General features: G+C 56.4%; 1 protein-coding gene across 2 annotated transcripts; it reads right to left on the bottom strand.

Moving 5' to 3' along the window:
* Positions 1-216: 216 nt before the first annotated feature.
* On the bottom strand, positions 217-15,265 carry LOC140192550 (myc-associated zinc finger protein-like). 2 transcript variants are annotated; one of them, XM_072250115.1, is made up of 6 exons: positions 14,716-15,265; positions 12,672-13,231; positions 12,009-12,072; positions 11,608-11,779; positions 867-1,114; positions 217-403 (listed from the first exon to the last, which is right to left on the bottom strand). In XM_072250115.1, the coding sequence occupies exons 1-5, from the start codon at positions 14,746-14,748 to the stop codon at positions 900-902; spliced, it is 1,044 nt and encodes a 347-aa protein (XP_072106216.1). In that variant the 5' UTR covers positions 14,749-15,265; the 3' UTR covers positions 217-403; positions 867-899. The 2 variants fall into 2 exon arrangements, with proteins under 2 accessions (XP_072106216.1, XP_072106217.1); XM_072250116.1 differs by having other exon boundaries at positions 896-1,114.
* Between the last annotated feature and the right edge of the window lie 5,735 nt (positions 15,266-21,000).

Genomic DNA, 21,000 nt, shown 5'->3' with positions numbered 1-21,000 from the left:
CCACTCATTCCCAATTTCTGTCTCCCCATCCCTCCATCGCTCGCTCTTCTCCCAGACTCTCGCCAACCTCCCGCCATCTCTGTCCCCTACCCCCTCCCTCTCTCTCTCGGTCTCTCCCCCCTACCCCTCACTATCTGTCCCCTACCCCCTCCCTCTCTCTCTCGGTCTCTCCCTCCTACCCCTCGCTCTCTGTCCCCTACCCCCTCCCTCTCTCTCTCGGTCTCTCCCCCCTACCCCTCGCTCTCTCACTCTCCCCCCATCCCTCTCTGTGTACTGCCCGGGGCAGAGGGTTGGGCAGCGATGAGTTCAGGTTTTGGTCTGATCAGGGGCTCTGGATCCAGTAGTGAGGAACCCCGTCCCAGAGGATGGACAGCAGGAACTGAGAGACAGGACACAGCCACACCTGCAGAGACACAGGGGGAAAGGGGGAAAGGGGGAAGGAGGGGAAGAGGGGTTCAGGGCAGGCTGGTGAATAACCTCCCCTTCAAACCCAAGAGTTATTGGACAGTGAAAGCCGGCTGATATACTCCTATTTTCATCCACATCTCTCTCCACTTCCTGCCCTCTCTCTCCCCCAAACTCTGCCTCCCACCTTTGTCTGCCGACTCTTGCCACCACTCTCACCCCTCCCTCTCACCTCACTCCTTACCCCTTCTTTCTCTATTTCTGCCCACACTTTCCCTCTTGTCTCTGTTGCCCATCTATCATTCTCTCCCTCACCCACACCTCTCCCTCCCTCTTTCCTCTGTCTCTCCCTCTCCCCCAACCCTGAACCACTGTCCGTCCCCTCTTCTCTCCTCGCCCCACTCTCTCTCAGCCCTCTATCCTCCTCTCCCCAAACAGCCCCACCCACTCAGCACACCCACCCCAAGGAGCTGACGGACAGTTGCCGTGCCTGGTCAGTGCAGAAACGGTCCCTGTGTGTCGGTACTGCAGGAGCGATCATCCACTATCGGCTCCGCCGCGCGGACGTGCGTGCCCTTGTGGCCGTTCAGTTGGACCTGGGTGTGGCAGAACACGCCACACTGCTCACAAACCAGTCGGTACGGTTGGATCATCGTAACGCCATGATGCTTGCGGGCATGGACCCTGAGATAGGCAGCCGTGGTGAATCCTGAATCAGCAAAAGAGAGCAGGCAGCTCAGACACAAGGAGTGATACACCGTCCCATCACACACTCCCAGGCTCAGACACAGAGTGAATCTCCCTCCACACCGTCCCATCACACACTCCCGAGGTCAGGCACAGAGTGAATTTCCCTCCGCACCGTCCCATCACACACTCCCGGGCTCAGACACAGAGTGAAACTCCCTCCACACCGTCCCATCACACACTCCCGGGCTCAGACACAGAGTGAATCTCCCTCCACACCGTCCCATCACACACTCCCGGGGTCAGACACAGAGTGAATCTCCCTCCACACCGTCCCATCAAAAACTCCCGGGGGCAGACACAGAGTGAATCTCCCTCCACACCGTCCCATCACACACTCCCGGGGTCAGACACAGAGTGAATCTCCCTCCACACCGTCCCATCACACACTCCCGGGCTCAGACACAGAGTGAATCTCCCTCCATACCGTCCCATCACACACTCCCGGGGTCAGACACAGAGTGAATCTCCCTTCACACCGTCCCATCAAAAACTCCCGGGGGCAGACACAGAGTGAATCTCCCACCATACCGTCCCATCACACACTCCCGGGGTCAGACACAGAGTGAATCTCCCTCCACGCCGTCCCATCACACACTCCCGGGCTCAGACACAGAGTGAAGCTCCATCCACACCGTCCCATCACACACTTCCGGGGTCAGACACAGAGTGAATCTCCCTCCACACCGTCCAATCACACACTCCCGGGGTCAGGCACAGAGTGAATCTCCCTCCACGCCGTCCCATCACACACTCCCGGGGTCAGACACACAGAGTGAAACTCCCTCCACACCGTCCCATCACACACTCCCGGGGTCAGAAACAGAGTGAATCTCCCTCCACACCGTCCCATCACACACTCCCAGGTTCAGACACAGAGTGAATCTCCCTCCACGCCGTCCCATCACACACTCCCGGGGTCAGACACACAGAGTGAAACTCCCTCCACACCGTCCCATCACACACTCCCAGGGTCAGACACAGAGTGAAGCTCCCTTCACACCGTCCCATCACACACTCCCGGGGTCAGACACAGAGTGAAACTCCCTCAGCACCGTCCCATCACACACTCCCGGGGTCAGACACAGAGTGAAGCTCCCTCCACACCGTCCCATCACACGCTCCCGGGGGCAGACACAGAGTGAATCTCCCTCCACACCGTCCCATCACACACTCCCGGGGTCAGACACAGAGTGAAGCTCCCTTCACACCGTCCCATCACACACTTGGGGGGTCAGACACAGAGTGAATCTCCCTCCACACCGTCCCATCACACACTCCCGGGGTCAGACACAGAGTGAAGCTCCCTTCACACCGTCCCATCACACACTTCCGGGGTCAGACACAGAGTGAAACGCCCTCCGCACCGTCCCATCACAGACTCCCGGCGTCAGACACAGAGTGAAGCTCCCTTCACACCGTCCCATCACACACTCCCGGCGTCAGACACAGAGTGAAGCTCCCTCCACACCGTCCCATCACAAACTCCCGGGGTCAGACACAGAGTGAATCTCCCTCCACACCGTCCAATAACACACTCCCGGGGTCAGACACAAGAGTGAAGCTCCCTTCACACCGTCCCATCACACACTCCCGGGGCCAGACACAGAGTGAAGCTCCCTCCACACCGTCCCATCACACACTCCCGGGGTCAGACACAGAGTGAAACTCCCTCCACACCGTCCCATCACACACTCCCGGCTTCAGGCACAGAGTGAATCTCCCTCCACACCGTCCCATCAAAAACTCCCGGGGGCAGACACAGAGTGAATCTCCCTCCATACCGTCCCATCACACACTCCCGGGGTCAGACACAGAGTGAATCTCCCTCCATACCGTCCCAGCACACACTCCCGGGGTCAGACACAGAGTGAATCTCCCTCCATACCGTCCCATCACACACTCCCGGGGTCAGACACAGAGTGAATCTCCCTCCACACCGTCCCATTACACACTCCCGGGCTCAGACACAGAGTGAATCTCCCTCCACACCGTCCCATTACACACTCCCTGGGTCAGACACAGAGTGAATCTCCCTCCACGCCGTCCCATCACACACTCCCGGGCTCAGACACAGAGTGAAGCTCCATCCACACCGTCCCATCACACACTTCCGGGGTCAGACACAGAGTGAATCTCCCTCCACACCGTCCAATCACACACTCCCGGGGTCAGGCACAGAGTGAATCTCCCTCCACGCCGTCCCATCACACACTCCCGGGGTCAGACACACAGAGTGAAACTCCCTCCACACCGTCCCATCACACACTCCCGGGGTCAGAAACAGAGTGAATCTCCCTCCACACCGTCCCATCACACACTCCCGGGTTCAGACACAGAGTGAATCTCACTCCACGCCGTCCCATCACACACTCCCGGGGTCAGACACACAGAGTGAAACTCCCTCCACACCGTCCCATCACACACTCCCGGGGTCAGACACAGAGTGAAGCTCCCTCCACACCGTCCCATCACACGCTCCCGGGGGCAGACACAGAGTGAATCTCCCTCCACACCGTCCCATCACACACTCCCGGGGTCAGACACAGAGTGAAGCTCCGTCCACACCGTCCCATCGCACACTCCCGGGGTCAGACACATAGTGAATCTCCCTCCACACCGTCCCATCACACACTCCCGGGGGCAGACACAGAGTGAATCTCCCTCCACACCGTCCCATCACACACTCCCGGGGTCAGACACAGAGTGAAGCTCCCTTCACACCGTCCCATCACACACTTCCGGGGTCAGACACAGAGTGAAACGTCCTCCGCACCGTCCCATCACAGACTCCCGGCGTCAGACACAGAGTGAAGCTCCCTTCACACCGTCCCATCACACACTCCCAGCGTCAGACACAGAGTGAGGCTCCCTCCACACCGTCCCATCACAAACTCCCGGGGTCAGACACAGAGTGAATCTCCCTCCACACCGTCCAATAACACACTCCCGGGGTCAGACACAAGAGTGAAGCTCCCTTCACACCGTCCCATCACACACTCCCGGGGTCAGGGACAGAGTGAAACTCCCTCCACAAAGTCCCATTACACACTCCCGGGGTCAGACACAGAGTGAATCTCCCTCCATACCGTCCCATCATACACTCCCGGGGTCAGGGACAGAGTGAAACTCCCTCCACAAAGTCCCATCACACACTCCCGGGGTCAGACACAGGAGAGAAACTCCCTCCACACCTTCACATCACACACTCCCAGGGTCAGACACAGAGTGAAACACACTCCACATCGTCCCATCACACACTCCCGGGGTCAGACACAGAGTGAAGCTCCCTCCACACCGTCCCATCACACACTCCCGGGGTCAGACACAGAGTGAAGCTCCGTCCACACCGTCCCATCGCACACTCCCGGGGTCAGACATAGAGTTAAGCTCCGTCCACACCGTCCCATCGCACACTCCCGGGGTCAGACACATAGTGAATCTCCCTCCACACCGTCCCATCACACACTCCCGGGGTCAGACACAGAGTGAATCTTCCTCCACACCGTCCCATCACACACTCCCATAGTCAGAAACAGAGAATCTCCCTCCACACCGTCCCATCACAGACTCCTGGGTCAGACGCAGAGTGAAACTCCCTCCACACCGTCCCATCACACACTCCCGGGGTCAGACACAGAGAGGACCTGTGCTGACTGAGCTGGGAGAAATCGAGGCAAAACTACTGGATAAAGTTCGTGGAATACTTTGGAGGTGGCTCTAAAAGTCTCTTGGACAACCGAGTGAGTGACGGTGCTGGTGTGGAAACTCGGTGTGCAGTTTTACTGCCGGTTTGGGCTGGGTTTGTCGGCGGCTGCTAACTGCGTAGCTCCCAGCTGCGGCTGCTGGCAACTCACCAGGAAGCCGGTTCGCTCCAAAACCGGAGGCAAACGCCGTCGTTCCCCCATTGACATCGGGGCAACGTTCCTCCTCCATTGTTTTCCTGATTTTCGTCCGGTGTTGGTGCCGGAGCATCTGGAAGGACGTTTCGGCCTCTCCCGGCCTGGGTCTCTGCAAGTCCGACGGAGCCTTTCCTGGCGCCGAGCCAGCGAGGAACTGTCGACTGCAAACTTTCCCGGCCAGGTATTCGACTCGTTCCAGGACTTCTAACCGGCACCGCTGTAGGATTCTCGGACTGGAAAGAGCGCCAGCATGCCGGACCGGTCTCCAGGGAGTCGCGTGCCTTCGGGGAGTTACGCAAGGGCGGCTGCCTCCCCGGCCTCGGACAACGCCCTGTTTCGGTCGGTGAAGGTGGAACGTGGGGTGCAATGTATTTTGCGCCCTGGAATGACACTAGAAAAGTGTGTGGAGGCAATGGAGGACCTTGTGGGGAAAGGTGGTATTCTGGCCACCGAGAAGGAGTTCGGAAAGGCAGTGTTCTACCTGGTGAATGAAGAGCTAGTGCACCGGGCCCTAAGCAGGGGAGTCACGGTAGACAACATCTTTTTACCTATGGAGCTGGTGACGGCCCCCACACAACGTATCGTGCTTGGGCATGTTAAGCCTTTCATTCCAAATGAGGACTTGCTTCCCCCACTGGCCCGTTTAGGGCAAGTAAGGTCGGAGATCACTGCCATCCGACACAAATTTAAGAGACGCACCCTCCGCACCGTAATCTCTTTCCGGCGTCAGGTATTCATGCAGCTGGAAAGGGAGGACGATGTTGAGGGCCGGTTTACTGTCCGGCACAAGAGAGTGGATTATCAGGTATACTGGAGCTCCGAGCGCCCACGGTGCCATGCGTGCAGGGGGGTGGGGCACTTTCGGAGGGACTGTCCTGCCGCCCGGAACCCGAGGGAGCCCACTTCGGGCACCAGTGCCCCAGCTACCTCTGCCCCGATCCTACTCCTGCGCGTGCGTCTGCGCCTGCATCTGACCCTGCCCCCGCCCGTGATCCTGCCCCAGCCCCTCACCCTGCCCCTACTCCTACGGTTGGGTCGGTCCCTGCTCCTCTCCCTATGGTTCAGGTGGGGGACGGGGTGGAGTCTGTGCGGAGTAAGAAGGCAAAGGGGAAATCCAAACACAGTAAGAAGCGGGCCTTTGAGGCTGCAGAGCTCACGCCCATTTCGCCTGAAGTGGAGCGCGAGGCTCGGGGAGGTGCGCAAGCAGACAGGGCGATGGAAACAGAGAGCGCCGCCCCATCGGTGAAGCCTGCACCTGTGTGCTCCTCCGGCGTGAAGAGGAGAAGGGAACGTTCCCGCAAGAGGGCAGGGGATGTAGATGCGGGGGAGTCCCAGGAAGGGGTGGGAATCCGGGTAGGGGTTGGTTCGAAACCTGAGTCCCCAGATGTAGCCACCAGTCCTGGGGAAGATGGTGTGGTTGTGCAAAAAGCTTGTGATAGCCCTGTTTGCACAAATGAGGCAGCCCTGGAGGCCTCCACCCAGGACCTACAAGTCAGCGCCTCTCTGGAGGCCAGTGTACCCAATAGTGTAAGAGGAGACGAGACAAAGCTCTCTCATTCTCAGCACCAGGCTGCTTGTGAATCCCTTGGACCAAAGGTGCCGGGTTCCCCTCTATGCCTGCCCCCTGGGGAGGGCGATTTTCTGTGCACGTCGACCCCAGCAATTAATGACTTGCAGGGAGTCCCTGGAGATTGTCCCTCCACTGTCGCAAATGTGGATGAGGCTGATGCGACGGTGGAGCGGGCAGGTGAGAGCGAGGTGCCCGCTGCGCGGTATGGGTCACAAGCGCAGCCATCTATTGGAACATGCGGGGAGGCCGATGGGGATTCTGTCTGCAGTGACGGGTTGGAGGGGGACTCTTTCGATAGTGAAATAATGGATATCCTCGCCCCCTCCTGAGAAGTCCCCATTGATACCTGTAGAGGAAATTAAGCACTTTATTCTCACCTCTGAGGGTGCCAAGCACCGGCGTCAACTAGCCTCGCTACGCTGGCCCAGCATGCCGAGGCTGGTGAGGTCCCTGCGAGTCATCCTCGGACGAAAGGGAAAGGGAAAGAGGAATGCGGTGTCGGGGAACGACAGACGACAACTAAAATCTTTCCTAGATGACCTAGTAAGGGACATCAGAGGGAGAAGCAGCCTCGCTCCAATGGGGGATGGCGGGTCACAGGGTGTCGCTGGTACCGCTCGAGCCCAGAAAGCAAAAAGTAACCTTGTTTTCTTTCCGGACAGTGTGATGGAGGGCGCCTCCGCTCTCACCGAAATGGGCACAGCTGCTGAGACCTAGTGTGCTCCCGCCATGAAGCTTACCATAGCTAGTCTCAACGTAAACGGCAGCAGGGGTCCACTTCGCAGGCATAACAATCTCTCAGCCCTCAGGGATGGGTGGTATACGGTGAGTTTCCTGCAGGAAACCCATACCATCCCTGGGGACAAGTCTGCTTGGCTCCTGGAGTGGCGGGGTGGGGTCTACATGAGCCACCTCAGCTCCATTTCTAGCGGGGTGGCGATCCTGTTGGCCCCGACCTTCCAGCCAGTAATTGAAAGAGTCCAGGACGTTGTGCCCGGCCGTCTGCTCCACCTGGTTGTGCGCCTGGATGGCGTACCATTGCATTTTATCAATGTGTATGCTCCCAGGCGCGGTGTGATGCAGACGCGCCTATTCTGTCAGCTGTCCACCCTGCTGAGCTCCATCGATCCTGGGGATTGCGTCATCCTCGGGGGAGATTTCAATTGTACCCTCGAGGCGGAGGACTGCTCGGGCCTCCAACGCGACCCAGCATCAGCAAAAAAGTTAAAGGAGCTAGTCGGCTCCTTTGACTTGGTGGACAGCTGGCGGAATTTTCACCCCAACTCTAGCGCCTTCTCGAGAAGGTCTAGAGAAGGAGGTTCCAGGATAGACCGCTTTTACATCTCTCGGGCCTACGTCTCCCGCGTGTCGGCGTCCTCCATGCGGCCGGTGTCGTGCTCAGACCACCACCTTGTGTGGATAGAATTTATTCCACTACACCCTCGGGTGGGATCCGGGTATTGGCATTTTAACAACCGGCTGCTGGAGGACAGCCGATTCCGGGATTCGTTCCGAGCTTTCTGGGTCTCCTGGAAGGAGAGGCGGAGAGAGTTCTGCTCCCTACGGCTATGGTGGGATGTGGGCAAAGCCCACATCCGGTTTTTATGTCGGGAGTACACTAGGGGGTCGACAAAGAGGCGGAGCTCTGAGGTTGAGCGGCTTGAGCAAAGAGGCGGAGCTCTGAGGTTGAGCGGCTTGAGAGAGCGTTGCTTGACCTGGAGTCCCGCCTTGGTCCGACCGCCGGAGACCAGCAGCTGTGGCAGGAATACCAGGAGAAGAAGGACGCACTAAGGAACCTGCAGCTCCAGCAGTCCCAAGGTGCGTACGTGAGGTCACGGATCCAAATGCTGCAGGATTTGGACCGTGGCTCACCCTTCTTCTACTCGTTGGAACGGTGGCGGGGAGTTCAAAAGCAGCTAGTGGAGCTGCAGGCTGCCGATGGCTCCTCCATCACGGACCCTGATGGAATTAACAACGAGGTCCGTTCATTCTATCGGTCCTTATTCTCGCCTGATCCGTCAAATGCGGAGGCGTGTAATGAGGTCTGGAAGGATTTGCCTAAGGTCAGCCCAGAGGACGCAGTGCGTCTGGATGCCCCCCTGACTCGGGAGGAACTGTCTACTGCCCTTCGGCAACTCCGGAGGGGCAAGTCCCCTGGTTTGGATGGACTGAGTGTTGAGTTTTATCAGGCTTTTTGGGATGTCCTGGGGGATGATTACAGCCTTGTCCTAGGGGAGAGCCTAGCCACCGGAGAAATGCCCCTCTCATGGCGAAGAGCTGTTGTGGTCCTACTGCCCAAGAAGGGAGACCTCCGCCTGCTAAAGAACTGGCGGCCGGTCTCCCTCTTGTGCGCGGACTACAAGATCTTCGCCCGGGCAATGGCCAACCATCTGGGTTCGGTAATTGGACAGGTGGTCCATCCTGACCAATCTTACACAGTCCCGGGCCGCTCCATCCAGGACAATGTCCACCTAGTACGGGACCTGATCCATCTACTCCAGGAGACTGGGACCCCGGTAGCGTTTCTTTCTCTTGACCAAGAGAAGGCTTTTGACCGGGTGGACCACAGTTTCCTGGTGGGCACCCTGCAGGCTTTTGGGCTCGGACCACACTTTGTGGCCCGAGTTCGGCTCCTGTACTCTGCCGCAAAGTGCCTAGTTAAGATTAACGGATCATTGACAGGACATATCCGCTTCCGAAGAGGAGTGCGTCAAGGGTGCCCCATGTCCGGTCAACTGTATGCGATCTGTGTCGAGCCATTCCTCAGCCTTCTTCGGCGAAGGCTGACAGGTCTGGTTCTGCGCAAACCGGACATGGGGGTCGTCCTCTCGGCCTACGCCGATGACATACTCCTCATGATGACAGACCCCTGTGACCTGCGGAGGATGCGCGAGTGCCAAGATGTTTTCTCGGCGGCATCCTCCGCGAGGACCAACTGGGCGAAATGTTCCGGACTCTTAGTAGGCCAGTGGCAGGTGGACTCCCTGCCAGAGGAGATGAGAGCTTTTGATTAGAGCACCAGACGCTTTCTCTATCTGGGAGTCTACCTGAGTCCTTCTGGGGAGGCCTGGCTGGCGAACTGGCAGCACCTGGAGACAAAGGTCATGGCCCGGCTAGGGCACTGGTCAGGCCTTCTCAGGGTGCTTTCCTATCGAGGGAGGGTGGTGGTCATAAACCAGCTGGTGGCCTCCATGTTGTGGTACCGGATGGTCACCTTGGCCCCCCCCCGCCCCTTTTGTCGCGAGAATGCAGAGGAAGCTAGTGGACTTCTTCTGGGGAAACAGGAAACACTGGGTCTCTGCAGCGGTTCTGAGTCTCCCAGTAGGAGAAGGCGGTCAGTCGCTGGTGTGTGTACGCACACGACTGGCGGCTCTCTGCCTCAGGACGCTGCAGAGATTCCTGTAAGCCGAGCACCCTCCCAGGTGGCACGTGTTGGCGACTTTCTTCCTCCGGAGGGGCTGCTGTCTTGCCGAAGATATGCAGCTACCACCGGCGGGCGTCAGCCGTGCTGCTTTGCAGAGGCTGCCCGGCTTCTATCAGGACCTACTGAGAGTCTGGAACATGGTTGCCTCAGGCCGGGAATCCCCTCCTCTGGCAGAGGGCGGGGTCCTGGCCGAACCTTGCCCTGTCTCAACGGATGTCGGTGCGGCTCGGGTGTGTGGAACGACTCGGGCTGAGCTGCTCGTCGGGCCCAGGCCCCGCAGCCTTACCCGAGAGACGAATCCACACAACTTGAGCCGTCTCTCATCGACACCCACAATCCCATTCAGGGATGCAGGCAGGAGGTACCTTTATGGGCTGCTGCTCCACACCCTCCACTTCCTAGCATTTGTCCACCGTCCTGACACGCCATGGCGGTCGGTCTTCCCACCTGGAGGTGAGGGGGGGCCCCAATGGAAGTACCTTTACAAGGGAGTCCTCCCCATGCACCTTGGGGATCTTGGCTGGAGGGTGCTGCACAAAGCGGTGCCCTGCAATAAGTTCTTTAGTCTGTACACAGATCTCCCAGCCACGTGTCACTTCTGCGGGCTGGAGGAGACCGTGTACCATATGTACATGGAGTGCGCGAGACTGCAGCCCCTTTTCGCGTATTTGCGTGGGCTGCTTCTTGCCTTCTGGTTGCATTTCAGTCCCACCCTATTCATATATGGTCATCCAGCAAGGAGGGGGGCACAGAGGGATGAGGATGTCCTTGTCAACTTGCTCCTGGGGCTGGCGAAAATTGCCATCCGTGGCTCCTGGAAAAGGGTGGCAGGAGGTTCTCCCCGGGCAGACTGCCTGGCTATGTTTAGGGGGTATGTTCGTGCCTAGGTGAACATTGAAAAGGAATACGCACAGTCCACGGCGACCGTAGAGGTGTTCCGGGACCATTGGGCTCCGCGGGGTGTAAATGCCATCATTGATGAGGATGGTAATATATTGGTTTAACATGTATTGTCTGTTTGTAGTGTAGTAAATGTGTTAGTCACTGGTTTTGTAAATATTGTACAGCACCGACATTTGTAATAAAGAATTTTGTTAAAAAAAAAAGGGGTCAGACACAGAGTGAATCTCCCTCCACACCATCCCATCACACACTCCCGGGGTCAGACACAGAGTGAAGCTCCCTCCACACCGTCCCATCACACACTCCCGGGGTCAGACACAGAGTGAAACTCCCTCCACACCGTCCCATCACACACTCCCGGGGTCAGACACAGAGTGAAACTCCCTCCACACCGTCCCATCACACACTCCCGGGGTCAGACACAGAGTGAAACTCCCTCCACACCGTCCCATCACAGACTCCCGGGGTCAGACACAGAGTGAAGCTCCCTGCACACCATCCCATCACACACTCCCGGGGTCAGACACAGAGTGAATCTCCCTCCACACCGTCCCATCACACACTCCCGGGGTGACACACAGAGTGAATCTCCCTCCACACCGTCCCATCACACACTCCCGGGGTCAGACACAGAGTGAATCTCCCTCCGCACCCACCTTTGTTACAGATGTCACATGTGTGATTGGGGCTGTCATTGTGAACCTTCATGTGGTCGGTGATGTAAGCTGCACTCAGTAGTTTCCCACAGACGTGACATGGGACCTTCTCTTCGTGTCGGATCATGTGGGCCCGGAGACGGTCCTTCGTGGCAAACGCAGCTGTACATGTCTGTCCAGGGGTGGGGGGATGGTGGGGAAGGGGGGGGAAGTGAGACAGGGGAAGTGGGGGAGTGGGGGGAGGAGGAGAGAGGGAGGGACAGAGAGGTGGGGAGGGGGAGTGGGGGGGGAGTGTCAGATAATGGCATATTCCCAAGCTATGCACAGCTTCCCTTCCTCTATGTTCCCCCTCCCACCATTCCTCCATCTGGACCCCCCTCCCATTGCCGCTTTCACCCTACCTGACACTTGAAGGGTCTCTCTGTCGAGTGGACCTGCCGGATGTGACTATTGAGGTGGTCGGGTCTGGAACAGAGCCGATGGTGAGGGGGGTTGGTTTGGGGTGGGGGAGGGAACAAGTAAAGGTAAATGTCCAAAATAATCCCACATGGCCACATCCTCCGTTACCCACTTCCGCCTCTCCCTTTCCTCACCTTCACCCTCTGCCCCTTCTCCACCCCCCCCCCCCCAGTACCTCAGATACTCCCGGAGAATCGTGTCACAGTGGCTGCAGCCATTGGGTCAGTATAGCACCAGTGCCTCTCTCACACTGTGTTCCCTCGCCATCACCTCTCATCCTTTCCCTCCTCCTCCTCCTCTCCCTCCACCTCCCCGTCCTTTCCTCCGTCACACTCCCCCTCACCCCTCCTCTCCCTCCCTTCTCAACTCCCTCCTCTCCCTCCCTTCTCAACTCTCCCCTCCCCCTCTCCCTTGCACACTTCCTCCCCTCCCCCTCACTGCCCCATCTCCCCCTCCACGCTCTCCTCCTCTCCCCCTCTCCTCCCTTCCTCCACTCCCCTCCCTTCCGCTCCACTCTCCCCTCTCCTCTCCCCTCCCCTCCCCTCTCCCCTCCACTTCCCTCCTCTCTCTCCCCTCCCTCTCTGCCCCCTCTGCCTCCCCCTCACCTGGAGAAGCCCTTGCCGCAGTGGCTGCAGCCGTAGGGCCGGTGCACGCCGCCCTCGTGCGAGCGGACGTGGTAGCTCATGCGGTCCTTGCGTTTGAACCTCTGCTGGCAGACGGGGCACTCGAAGGGCTTTTCGTCCGAGTGCGAGAGGCGGTGACGGTTCAGGTGGTAGACATCGCGGAATGCCTTGGCGCAGAGCTCACAGCTGTGCTCCTTCCTGGGCGGCCGGGGAGGGGGGCTGGGGGTGGTGGGGGAGGAGGGCGAGGAGGTGGGGGCCCTCCTGGCCCCTGCTCGGTGGGTCCCCTGGTGACGCCTCAGGTTGTAGCTGTTCTTGAAGTGCTTCCCGCAGAGGGGGCAGATGAAGGGGCCCCGTGGGCGGGAGCGGGGTGTGGGGGCTGCCTCCGGTGTCCCGCCCCTTCCCTCCTCATCCTGTCCCGGAGCCGGTGCACTGGGTGCAGGAGGAGGAGGTGCTGGAGGGGGGGCTGCCCCTTCCTCTGGGGGGGAGCCCAGGATGGGAAGAAAGTCAGGCTGAAGAGTTGTGGGAGTATCAGATGAGGTCGGCTGTTGTGTATAGGGAGTGGGGGGTGGAGGGATTTGGGGAGAAAGGTGGGGTGAGGGATACAAGGAGCAATATGGAGGAGTGAGTGGCATTTTTACATTTCACCACCCCCCAACACCTCCCACTCCTCAACCCCGCCAGGAGCCAAATCTCTCAACACCAGCCTCTTAATCCTTGAGCACCCCACCTCTCAGCTTCTCATCTCGACCCACTGACCCCTAACCCCTCAACCGTCCTCTCCACCCTTCAACCCCTACACATCTTAACCCTCGTACCCTGCACCCTCGCCCCTGACGCCAGCCTCTCTGCTCTCCACATCTCTGCCTTCGTCCTCACTGCCTAACCCCTCACCTCTGACATTTGACCCCTCACTTCAATCCTACACTTTACTGTTCACCCTCACCTCTCAACATTCCACCCGCTGCCCCCTCGACCCTAAATGCTCAAACGCTCATCTCTGGACCTTTGATCCCTAACCTTTCATTCTTTTACCCCTAGTCCAATGATAGACAACCCTGTTGAAGTTCGAACAGGCTAATCCAGCGCCCCACAGTTCCTGAAATGCCAGTACCCTACCCAATATGTCCTCCCGAGTCCGTCAGTCACCAGTGTCTCTGCCTCTCGCACTGGTCACCTATTGTGTCACTCATGGCTCAGTTCCCGCCCTTCAAGCCCAGCAGCCAATCACAGTGCCCCAACAACTCAGGCCACACCCACCCTCCCTTAAATCCCCATGGGCTGGTGGGCCATGCTCACCCCTCAGACCCTCACTCAGCCCCCTAACCCCTTCTGCAGGCTCGCTGGTAGTCCTGCCCCACCCTGGTGGTTCTGTCCCTCCTCACAAAGCCTCACTCCTCTACCCCCACCCCACACCCCTGCCCCTTCCCTGTAGCCCCACCCCACACCCCTTCTCTCTAGCCCCACCCACACCCCTGCCCCTTCCCCGTAGTCCCACCCTCACACCCCTGCCCCTTCCCCGTAGCCCCACCCCACACCCCTACCCTGTAGTCCCACCCTCACACCCCTGCCCCTTCTCGCCCCACCCCACACCCCCGCCCCCTCCCTCTAGCCACACCCCGCACCCTGCCCCCTCCCTGTAACCCCACCCCACACCCCTTCCCTCTAGCCCCACACCCCTACCCCCTGCCTCTAGCCCCACCCCACACCCCTGCCCCCTCCCTCTAGCCCCATCCCACACCCTTGCCCCTCCCTCTAGCCCCACCCCTTATCGCCGTAATGTCCCTTCCCCCGACCCCGTTCATGTAGCCCCGCCCCTTACCCCGAAGCCACGCCCATTCCCTACAGACCCCCCACCCACGGAGCTCCGCCCAGTATAGCTCCCCCTCTAATCACGCCCGTTACCCCTAGCCCCTCCCCTCCCCCAAATACTGTGTGGCCACGCCCATTCCCCCTCCCCCACCCCGTGGCCTCGCCCTCCCACTCCCCCCTCCCCCGTAGCCCCGCCCCCCGCTCCCCTGGGTCTCACCGGGAAGATGAAGCTGCTCCAAGCGGCGTCCATGCCAGTCCTCCCGCCACCCCTCGGTCTTCCCCGCTCTTAGTCCTCCCGCCGGTCCCCGGTCCTCCAGGACCCTCAGTCCTCCCAGCTTCCGAACCGCGGTCCTCCGGGTCCGGGACTCGGTCCTCCCGAATTCCGTAGGTCCTCCCAGGACCCTCGGTCCTCAGCCGTGGAACCTCCCAGCTCGGGGCTCGCCTTCCCTGGTGCCGGTTCTCCGCGCTCCCGGAACCGGGACGGCAGCGGCAGAGGAGGTTTCGGCGCTGAGGCTCGGCTCGGGCCCTGTGGCCTGGGCCTCAGGCGTGCGCCGGCCTCTCCTGCCGTTCTTCGCCCCGGGTTGCAGATGCTCTTCGTGCTGCTGGTGCTCCTGCCCCCTCGGGAGCCACGGGCCTGGCTGGGCCCCAGACCCCGGCCTCGGGTGCTTGCGTCCTCTCGCACGCCTCTATTTACAAACAGCAGCCGCTCAGCGACATGGCGGCAGCGGCGTGACCCCTGAACCCGAGGTGTCCCCGCCCCCTTCCCCCGGGGGTAGGGAGACGGAAGGAGAGAGTGGGGATAGAGGGAGGATAGACAGAGATAGAGGCAGGGGCGGGGTGGAGAGAGGGGAAGGAAAGCAGGGAGAGGTTGAGGACAAGGGAGGGAGTAAGGGGGAGAGACACTGAGTGAAACTCCCTCCACACTGTCCCATCACACACTCCCGAGGTCAGACACGGAATGAAACTCCCTCCACACCGTCCCATCACACACTCCCGGGGTCAGGCACGGAGTGAAGCTCCCTCCACACCGTCCCATCGCACACTCCGGGGGTCAGACACAGAGTGAAGCTCCCTCCACACCGTCCCATCACACACTCCCGGGGTCAGACACAGAGTGAATCTCCCTCCACACCGTCCCATCACGCACTCCTGGAGTCAGACACAGAGTGAATCTCCCTCCACACCGTCCCATCACAGACTCCCGGGGTCAGACACAGAGTGAAACTCCCTCCACACCGTCCCATCACACACTCCCGGGGTCAGACACAGAGTGAATCTCCCTCCACACCGTCCCATCACGCACTCCTGGAGTCAGATACAGAGTGAAACTCCCTCCGCACCGTCCCATCACACACTCCCGGGGTCAGACACAGAGGGAATCTCCCTCCTCACCCACCTTTGAACAGATGTCACATGTGTGGTTCAGGTCTCACTGAAAACCCAAGGGTGGAGTGGATGTGGAGAGAATATCTCCAACAATGGGAAAGACCATGATCCAATGATACAGCCTCAGGAAAAATGGACCTCCATTTGGAACGGAGACAGGGAGGAATTTGTTCAGCTGAAGGGTGGTGAATTTGTTGCCGTTGGTGGCTGTGGAAGCCAAATTCTTGGGTGCATTTAAGGCTGAGATTGATAGGTTCATTGGTAAGGGGAGAATCACAGGGTGGATTACGCTAATGATTATGGGGAGAATCATCTTTTGTTAACTGGAGAGGCTAAATGGTCAGTTGGGCTTCATTTTTGTCTGAAACAACATTGGACTTGAGAGCAGCATGCACCACCAACTTTTAAATGAGAATCAGGTTTGTTTTCATTGACAAGTGTCGTGAAGTAGATTGTATGCAACAGCAGTACTGTCAAAAAATACCACAAATTCCAGTGGTGTTCATGCAGAAATCAGATGGTGCAGGAGAAGAAACTGTTCCTGAACCCCTGTTCCTCTTCCCTGAGGGGAGCAGTGAGGAGAGGTCATGCCCAGGGTGATGAGGGGCCTCAGTTATGGATGCTGCCTTCTTGAGGCCATTTGGCAGATTGGTTTATTGTTGTTACATGTATGGAGATACGGCGAAAAATGTCTTGCACTCTGTTCATACCGATCAGATCATTATACAGGCCGTAAGACACTGAGGCAGAACAACTACAGAGTGCAGAATAAAGTGTCACTGTTAAAAGAGAGTGCAGTGCAGGCAGACAAGAAGGTGCAAGGCCTTAACAATCACGTTGACCCACTACTGTCAGGCAGGAGGTACCATAGCAGTAGCATCACCTTGTGCCGAGCAGAGGGTCGAGGAGCAATGCCTTGTATTCCGTCTGGGTACTTCAGCCTGATGGTACAAATATTGATTACTCCTTCCAGGAAAAAACTCCCCTTTCCACCCTCCTCCCCTTCCTCTGTTCCCCCCTCAGACCTGTTACCTCTTCTCACCTGCCTATTACTTCCCCCGGGACCCCTCCTCTTTCCCTTTCTTCTATGGTTCAGTCTCCTGTCCTGTCAGATTCTTTCTTCTCCAGCCCTTGACCTTTCCCACCCACCTACCTTCACCGATCACCTTCAGTTAGCCTCCTTCCCTTCTTCCCTGCCTTTTTATTCTGGCGTCTTCCCCCTTCCTTCTCAGTCCTGAAGAAAGGTCTCAACTTGAAACGTGGACTATCTGTTCATGCTGCTTGACCTGTTGAGTTCCTCCAAGACTTTGTGTGTGTTCAAGGACTGATAGGGTGGGAAACAGCTTCTCCTCCCTGAACTCCCTGCCAACACCCAGGTCTCGTCGTGTAAACTGTCATAATTGCACCTTATTATTTGTGGATTTGTTCGTGGTAATATTACGATGTGTTGTGTGTGAGGTATAGGTACTGTGTTGTGCACCTTGGTCCAGAGGAGCATTGTTTCATTTATCAGTGTGAATCTCTACAGTTTTAAAGACAGAAAATGTTAACTTGAGGCTGGCGTTCCAGGGCATTCTGCAATAGTCTAACAACTCCTTGAGCCCAGTGCTACGTATTTCTGCCCAATGGGAGTGGGGAGAAGAGGGAACGTCCGGGGTGGGGGGAGGGTCTTTAATGACGCTGGCCACTTTACCGAGACAACAATAAGTGCAGACAGAGTCCGTGGAGTCCATGATGTGCTGACCTTTCTCTGTACCGAGATGTGAAGTATGCGGACAGGGTGCTTTCTGTGGTGAGGAACATGCCTCAGTCTCCTGAGGGAGTAGAGACGCTGGTAAGATATCCTTGCCAGCAGGGAGGGTGGTACCCATGAAGGCCTCTGGTATACCGTCGGTGTGATTGAGCCCAGGGTAGATTTTCAGAGACGTTGACACCCAGGAAAGGGACTAGTGTGTGTCCCCATCCTGAAGACCATAGTCAATTCCTCTCGCCAGAGACTCAGATATTACATTCAGTTCATTGTCAGAGACAACCCTGGAATTCCCATTCACAGCAGAAAAGAGATACAATAGAGTTTTACAAAGACAGTCAGAATCAGCTTTATTATCACTGGCTCACTGGCTGAGGTGACATTGGTTGTTTTATGCAGCAGAATACATAAAACTTTTACAAATTACAATTAAGAATGTATAAAATAAATGAGTATTGCAAAATAAGAGCGCAGTAGTGAGACCGTGTTCAAAGGTTCACTATCCTTCCGGAAATCTGATGGCGGAGGGGAAGAAGCTGTCCCTGAATTGCTGAGCGTGGTTCTTCAGGCTCCTGTAGCTCCTCACCCATGGTAGTGATGAGAAGAGGGCCAGTCCAGTGTGGTGAGGGTCTTCAGTGATGGACGCAGGCACAGCGGTGAAGATATCCTCGATGACGCATCATAATCAGGTCTAATATCAGCAACCGTTGAGCAATGTGCAGCAATACAATACAATATAGTGAAAAACTTAGAAAAATAAATAAATCACACCGTATATGATTGTATATTAAACAGTTAAATTAAAAATTGTGCAAAAATTGAAATAATCATTTTAAAAAGTGAGGTAGTGTCCAAAACTTCAATGTTCATTTAGGAATTGGATGGCAGAGGGGAAGAAGCTGTTCCTGAATCGCTGAGTGTGTGTCTTCAGGCTCCTGTACCTCCTCCCGACAGTAACAATGAGAAGAGGACATGTCCTGGGAGGTAGGCTGGGGTTAAATGGGTGGGTTGTAATTAGGCTGGGGTTAAACCGATGGGTTGTAATTAGGCTGGGATTAAATTGATGGGTTGTAATTAGGCTGGGGTTAAATGGGTGGGTTGTAATTAGGCTGGGGTTAAATGGGTGGGTTGTAATTAGGCTGGGGTTAAACCGATGGGTTGTAATTAGGCTGCAGTTAAATGGGTGAGTTGTAATTAGGCTGGGGTTAAACTAATGGGTTGTAATTAGGCTGGGGTTAAACCGATGGGTTGTAATTAGGCTGGGGTTAAACCAATGGGTTGTATTTAGGCTGAGGTTAAATGGGTGGGTTGTAATTAGGCTGGGGTTAAATGGATGGGTTGTAATTAGGCTGGGGTTAAACCGATGGGTTGTAATTAGGCTGCGGTTAAATGGGTAGGTTGAAATTAGGCTGGGGTTAAATGGATGGGTTGTAATTAGGCTGGGGTTAAACCGATGGGTTGTAATTAGGCTGCGGTTAAATGGGTAGGTTGTAATTAGGCTGGGGTTAAACCGATGGGTTGTAATTAGGCTGGGGTTAAATGGGTGGGTTGTAATTAGGCTGGGGTTAAACCGATGGGTTGTAATTAGGCTGCGGTTAAATGGGTGAGTTGTAGTTAGGCTGGGGTTAAACCGATGGGTTACTGGACAGTGTGGCTCGTTGGGCCTGTTCCGTGCTGCATCTCTAAAGAAATAAAAAATAAAAAATTTCCCCCTCAGGTCCCTATTAAACTTCTCCCCTCTCACCCTAAACATTTGCCCTCTGGTTCTTGATTGCCCAACCCTGGGAAAACAGTCTGTGCACATTCAGAATAGGAATGAAGTTTTATATCACTGGCATATGTTGTGAAATTTGTTGTTTTGCAGCAGCGGGACATTGCAAAAGCTATAAATGTCAGCAAGTATGTATGTGTACGTACTGTATAAAGACACACATGTACCTATTGTACTGTCTTAGGCACCCCAGATTTTTTATATGGTTTCAGATGGTGTGACCTCAACATCACCAAGTCTGTCTGAGATCACCTGGCGAGATAGAAGCAAGCAAGAAAGCCAAAGTCTGCATAAGAACTGTGGCAAGTTCTCCAAGATGCTTTGAAGAACCTACCAGCCAATTTTCTCATAAAACTGCATGACAGTGTGCCTAAGGGAATTGATGCAGTTTTTACAGCAAAGGGCTGTCACACCAAATAGTGATTTGATCTAAGCAAAACACATACAAAATGCCAGGCAGCATCCATGAAAAATAGTAAACAGCCGACGTTTCAGGCCGAGACCCTTCACCAGGACTGGAGAAAAAAGATGAAGTCGGAGTAGGAAGGTGGGGAGGGGGAAGGGAGGAAGAAGTAGAAAGTGGTAGGTGATAGGTGAAACTGGGAGGGGGGAGGGATGAGGTAAGTAGCTGGTAAGTCAATTGGCAAAAGAAATAAAGGGCTGGAGAGGGGGAATCTGATAGGGGAGGCAGAAGGCCATGTGAAAAGGGAATGGGGAGGAGAACCAGAGGGAGGTGACTGGCAGATAAAGAGAGAGAGGGGAATGGGGGGGGTGGGGGGGGGGAGGCCAGCACCAGAAGTTCAAGAAGTCGATGTTCACGTCATCAGGTTGGAGGCTACCCAGGCAATATGAGGTGTTGCTCTTCCACCCTCATCACGGCAGTAGAGGGGGCCGTGGACTGACATACGGGAATGGGAAGTGGAATTAAAATAGGTGGCCACTGGGAGATCCTGCTTTTTCCAGTGGATGGAGCACAGGTACTCAGCAAAGCAGTCCCCAAATCTACATCTGGCCTCACTGATATTAAGGAGGCCACAACGGGAGCACTGGATACAGTCGACGGCCCCAACAGGCTCACAGATGAAGTGCAGCCTCACCTGGAAGGACTTGATTTGGGTTTTTTAAAAATCATTTACTGCTCTTTATAGTATTCTTTTTTTGATATCTACAAACTTTTTACTTCTTTATTTTTGAAGTATCTTCACAGGATTTCTTTACATGTAGAAGGAGAGAGGGAGAGGGGAAGGACGGAGCGAGAAAGGGGATGGAGTGGGAGGATAGGGGGAGGGGATGGAAAGAGATGACGGAGAGGGGGGTAAATGGAGAAGTGACGATGGTGAGGGGGAGAGAGCATCACCCATTCTTAGACAGGAGAGTGCAGAAGGTAGAGGAGGAGGATGATGGACGGTTCGAATGATAGTGGGAGAAAGCAGGCAGGGAGAGAGCAATTAAGGGCTGGGATGTCAGTGGAGGAGGTGCAGAAGGGATAATCAGGTGGGGATGGAGTGTGGACGGAGTAAACAGCAAGAGATGTAAATATGTAAATATATCCCGGCATAATTTACATATTACTATTTAACTATTTATGGTTTTAT

The sequence above is a fragment of the Mobula birostris genome, unplaced genomic scaffold (assembly GCF_030028105.1).
Source record: "Mobula birostris isolate sMobBir1 unplaced genomic scaffold, sMobBir1.hap1 scaffold_1647, whole genome shotgun sequence".
Lineage (NCBI taxonomy): Eukaryota > Metazoa > Chordata > Chondrichthyes > Myliobatiformes > Myliobatidae > Mobula > Mobula birostris.
The sequence above is the reverse complement of the archived record's forward strand: the minus strand, read 5'-3'. Positions and strand labels throughout refer to the sequence as shown.

Excerpts from the sequence above, each read along its gene's own strand:
- LOC140192550 (XM_072250115.1), bottom strand. The coding sequence starts at position 14,748 with ATGGACGCCGCTTGGAGCAGCTTCATCTTCCCG. Across the intron at positions 13,232-14,715 it reads GGAGCAGCTTCATCTTCCCG|CCGACCTCATCTGATACTCC; the intron begins GTGAGACCCAGG and ends TATACACAACAG. Across the intron at positions 11,780-12,008 it reads AGAGACCCTTCAAGTGTCAG|ACATGTACAGCTGCGTTTGC; the intron begins GTAGGGTGAAAG and ends ACCCCTGGACAG.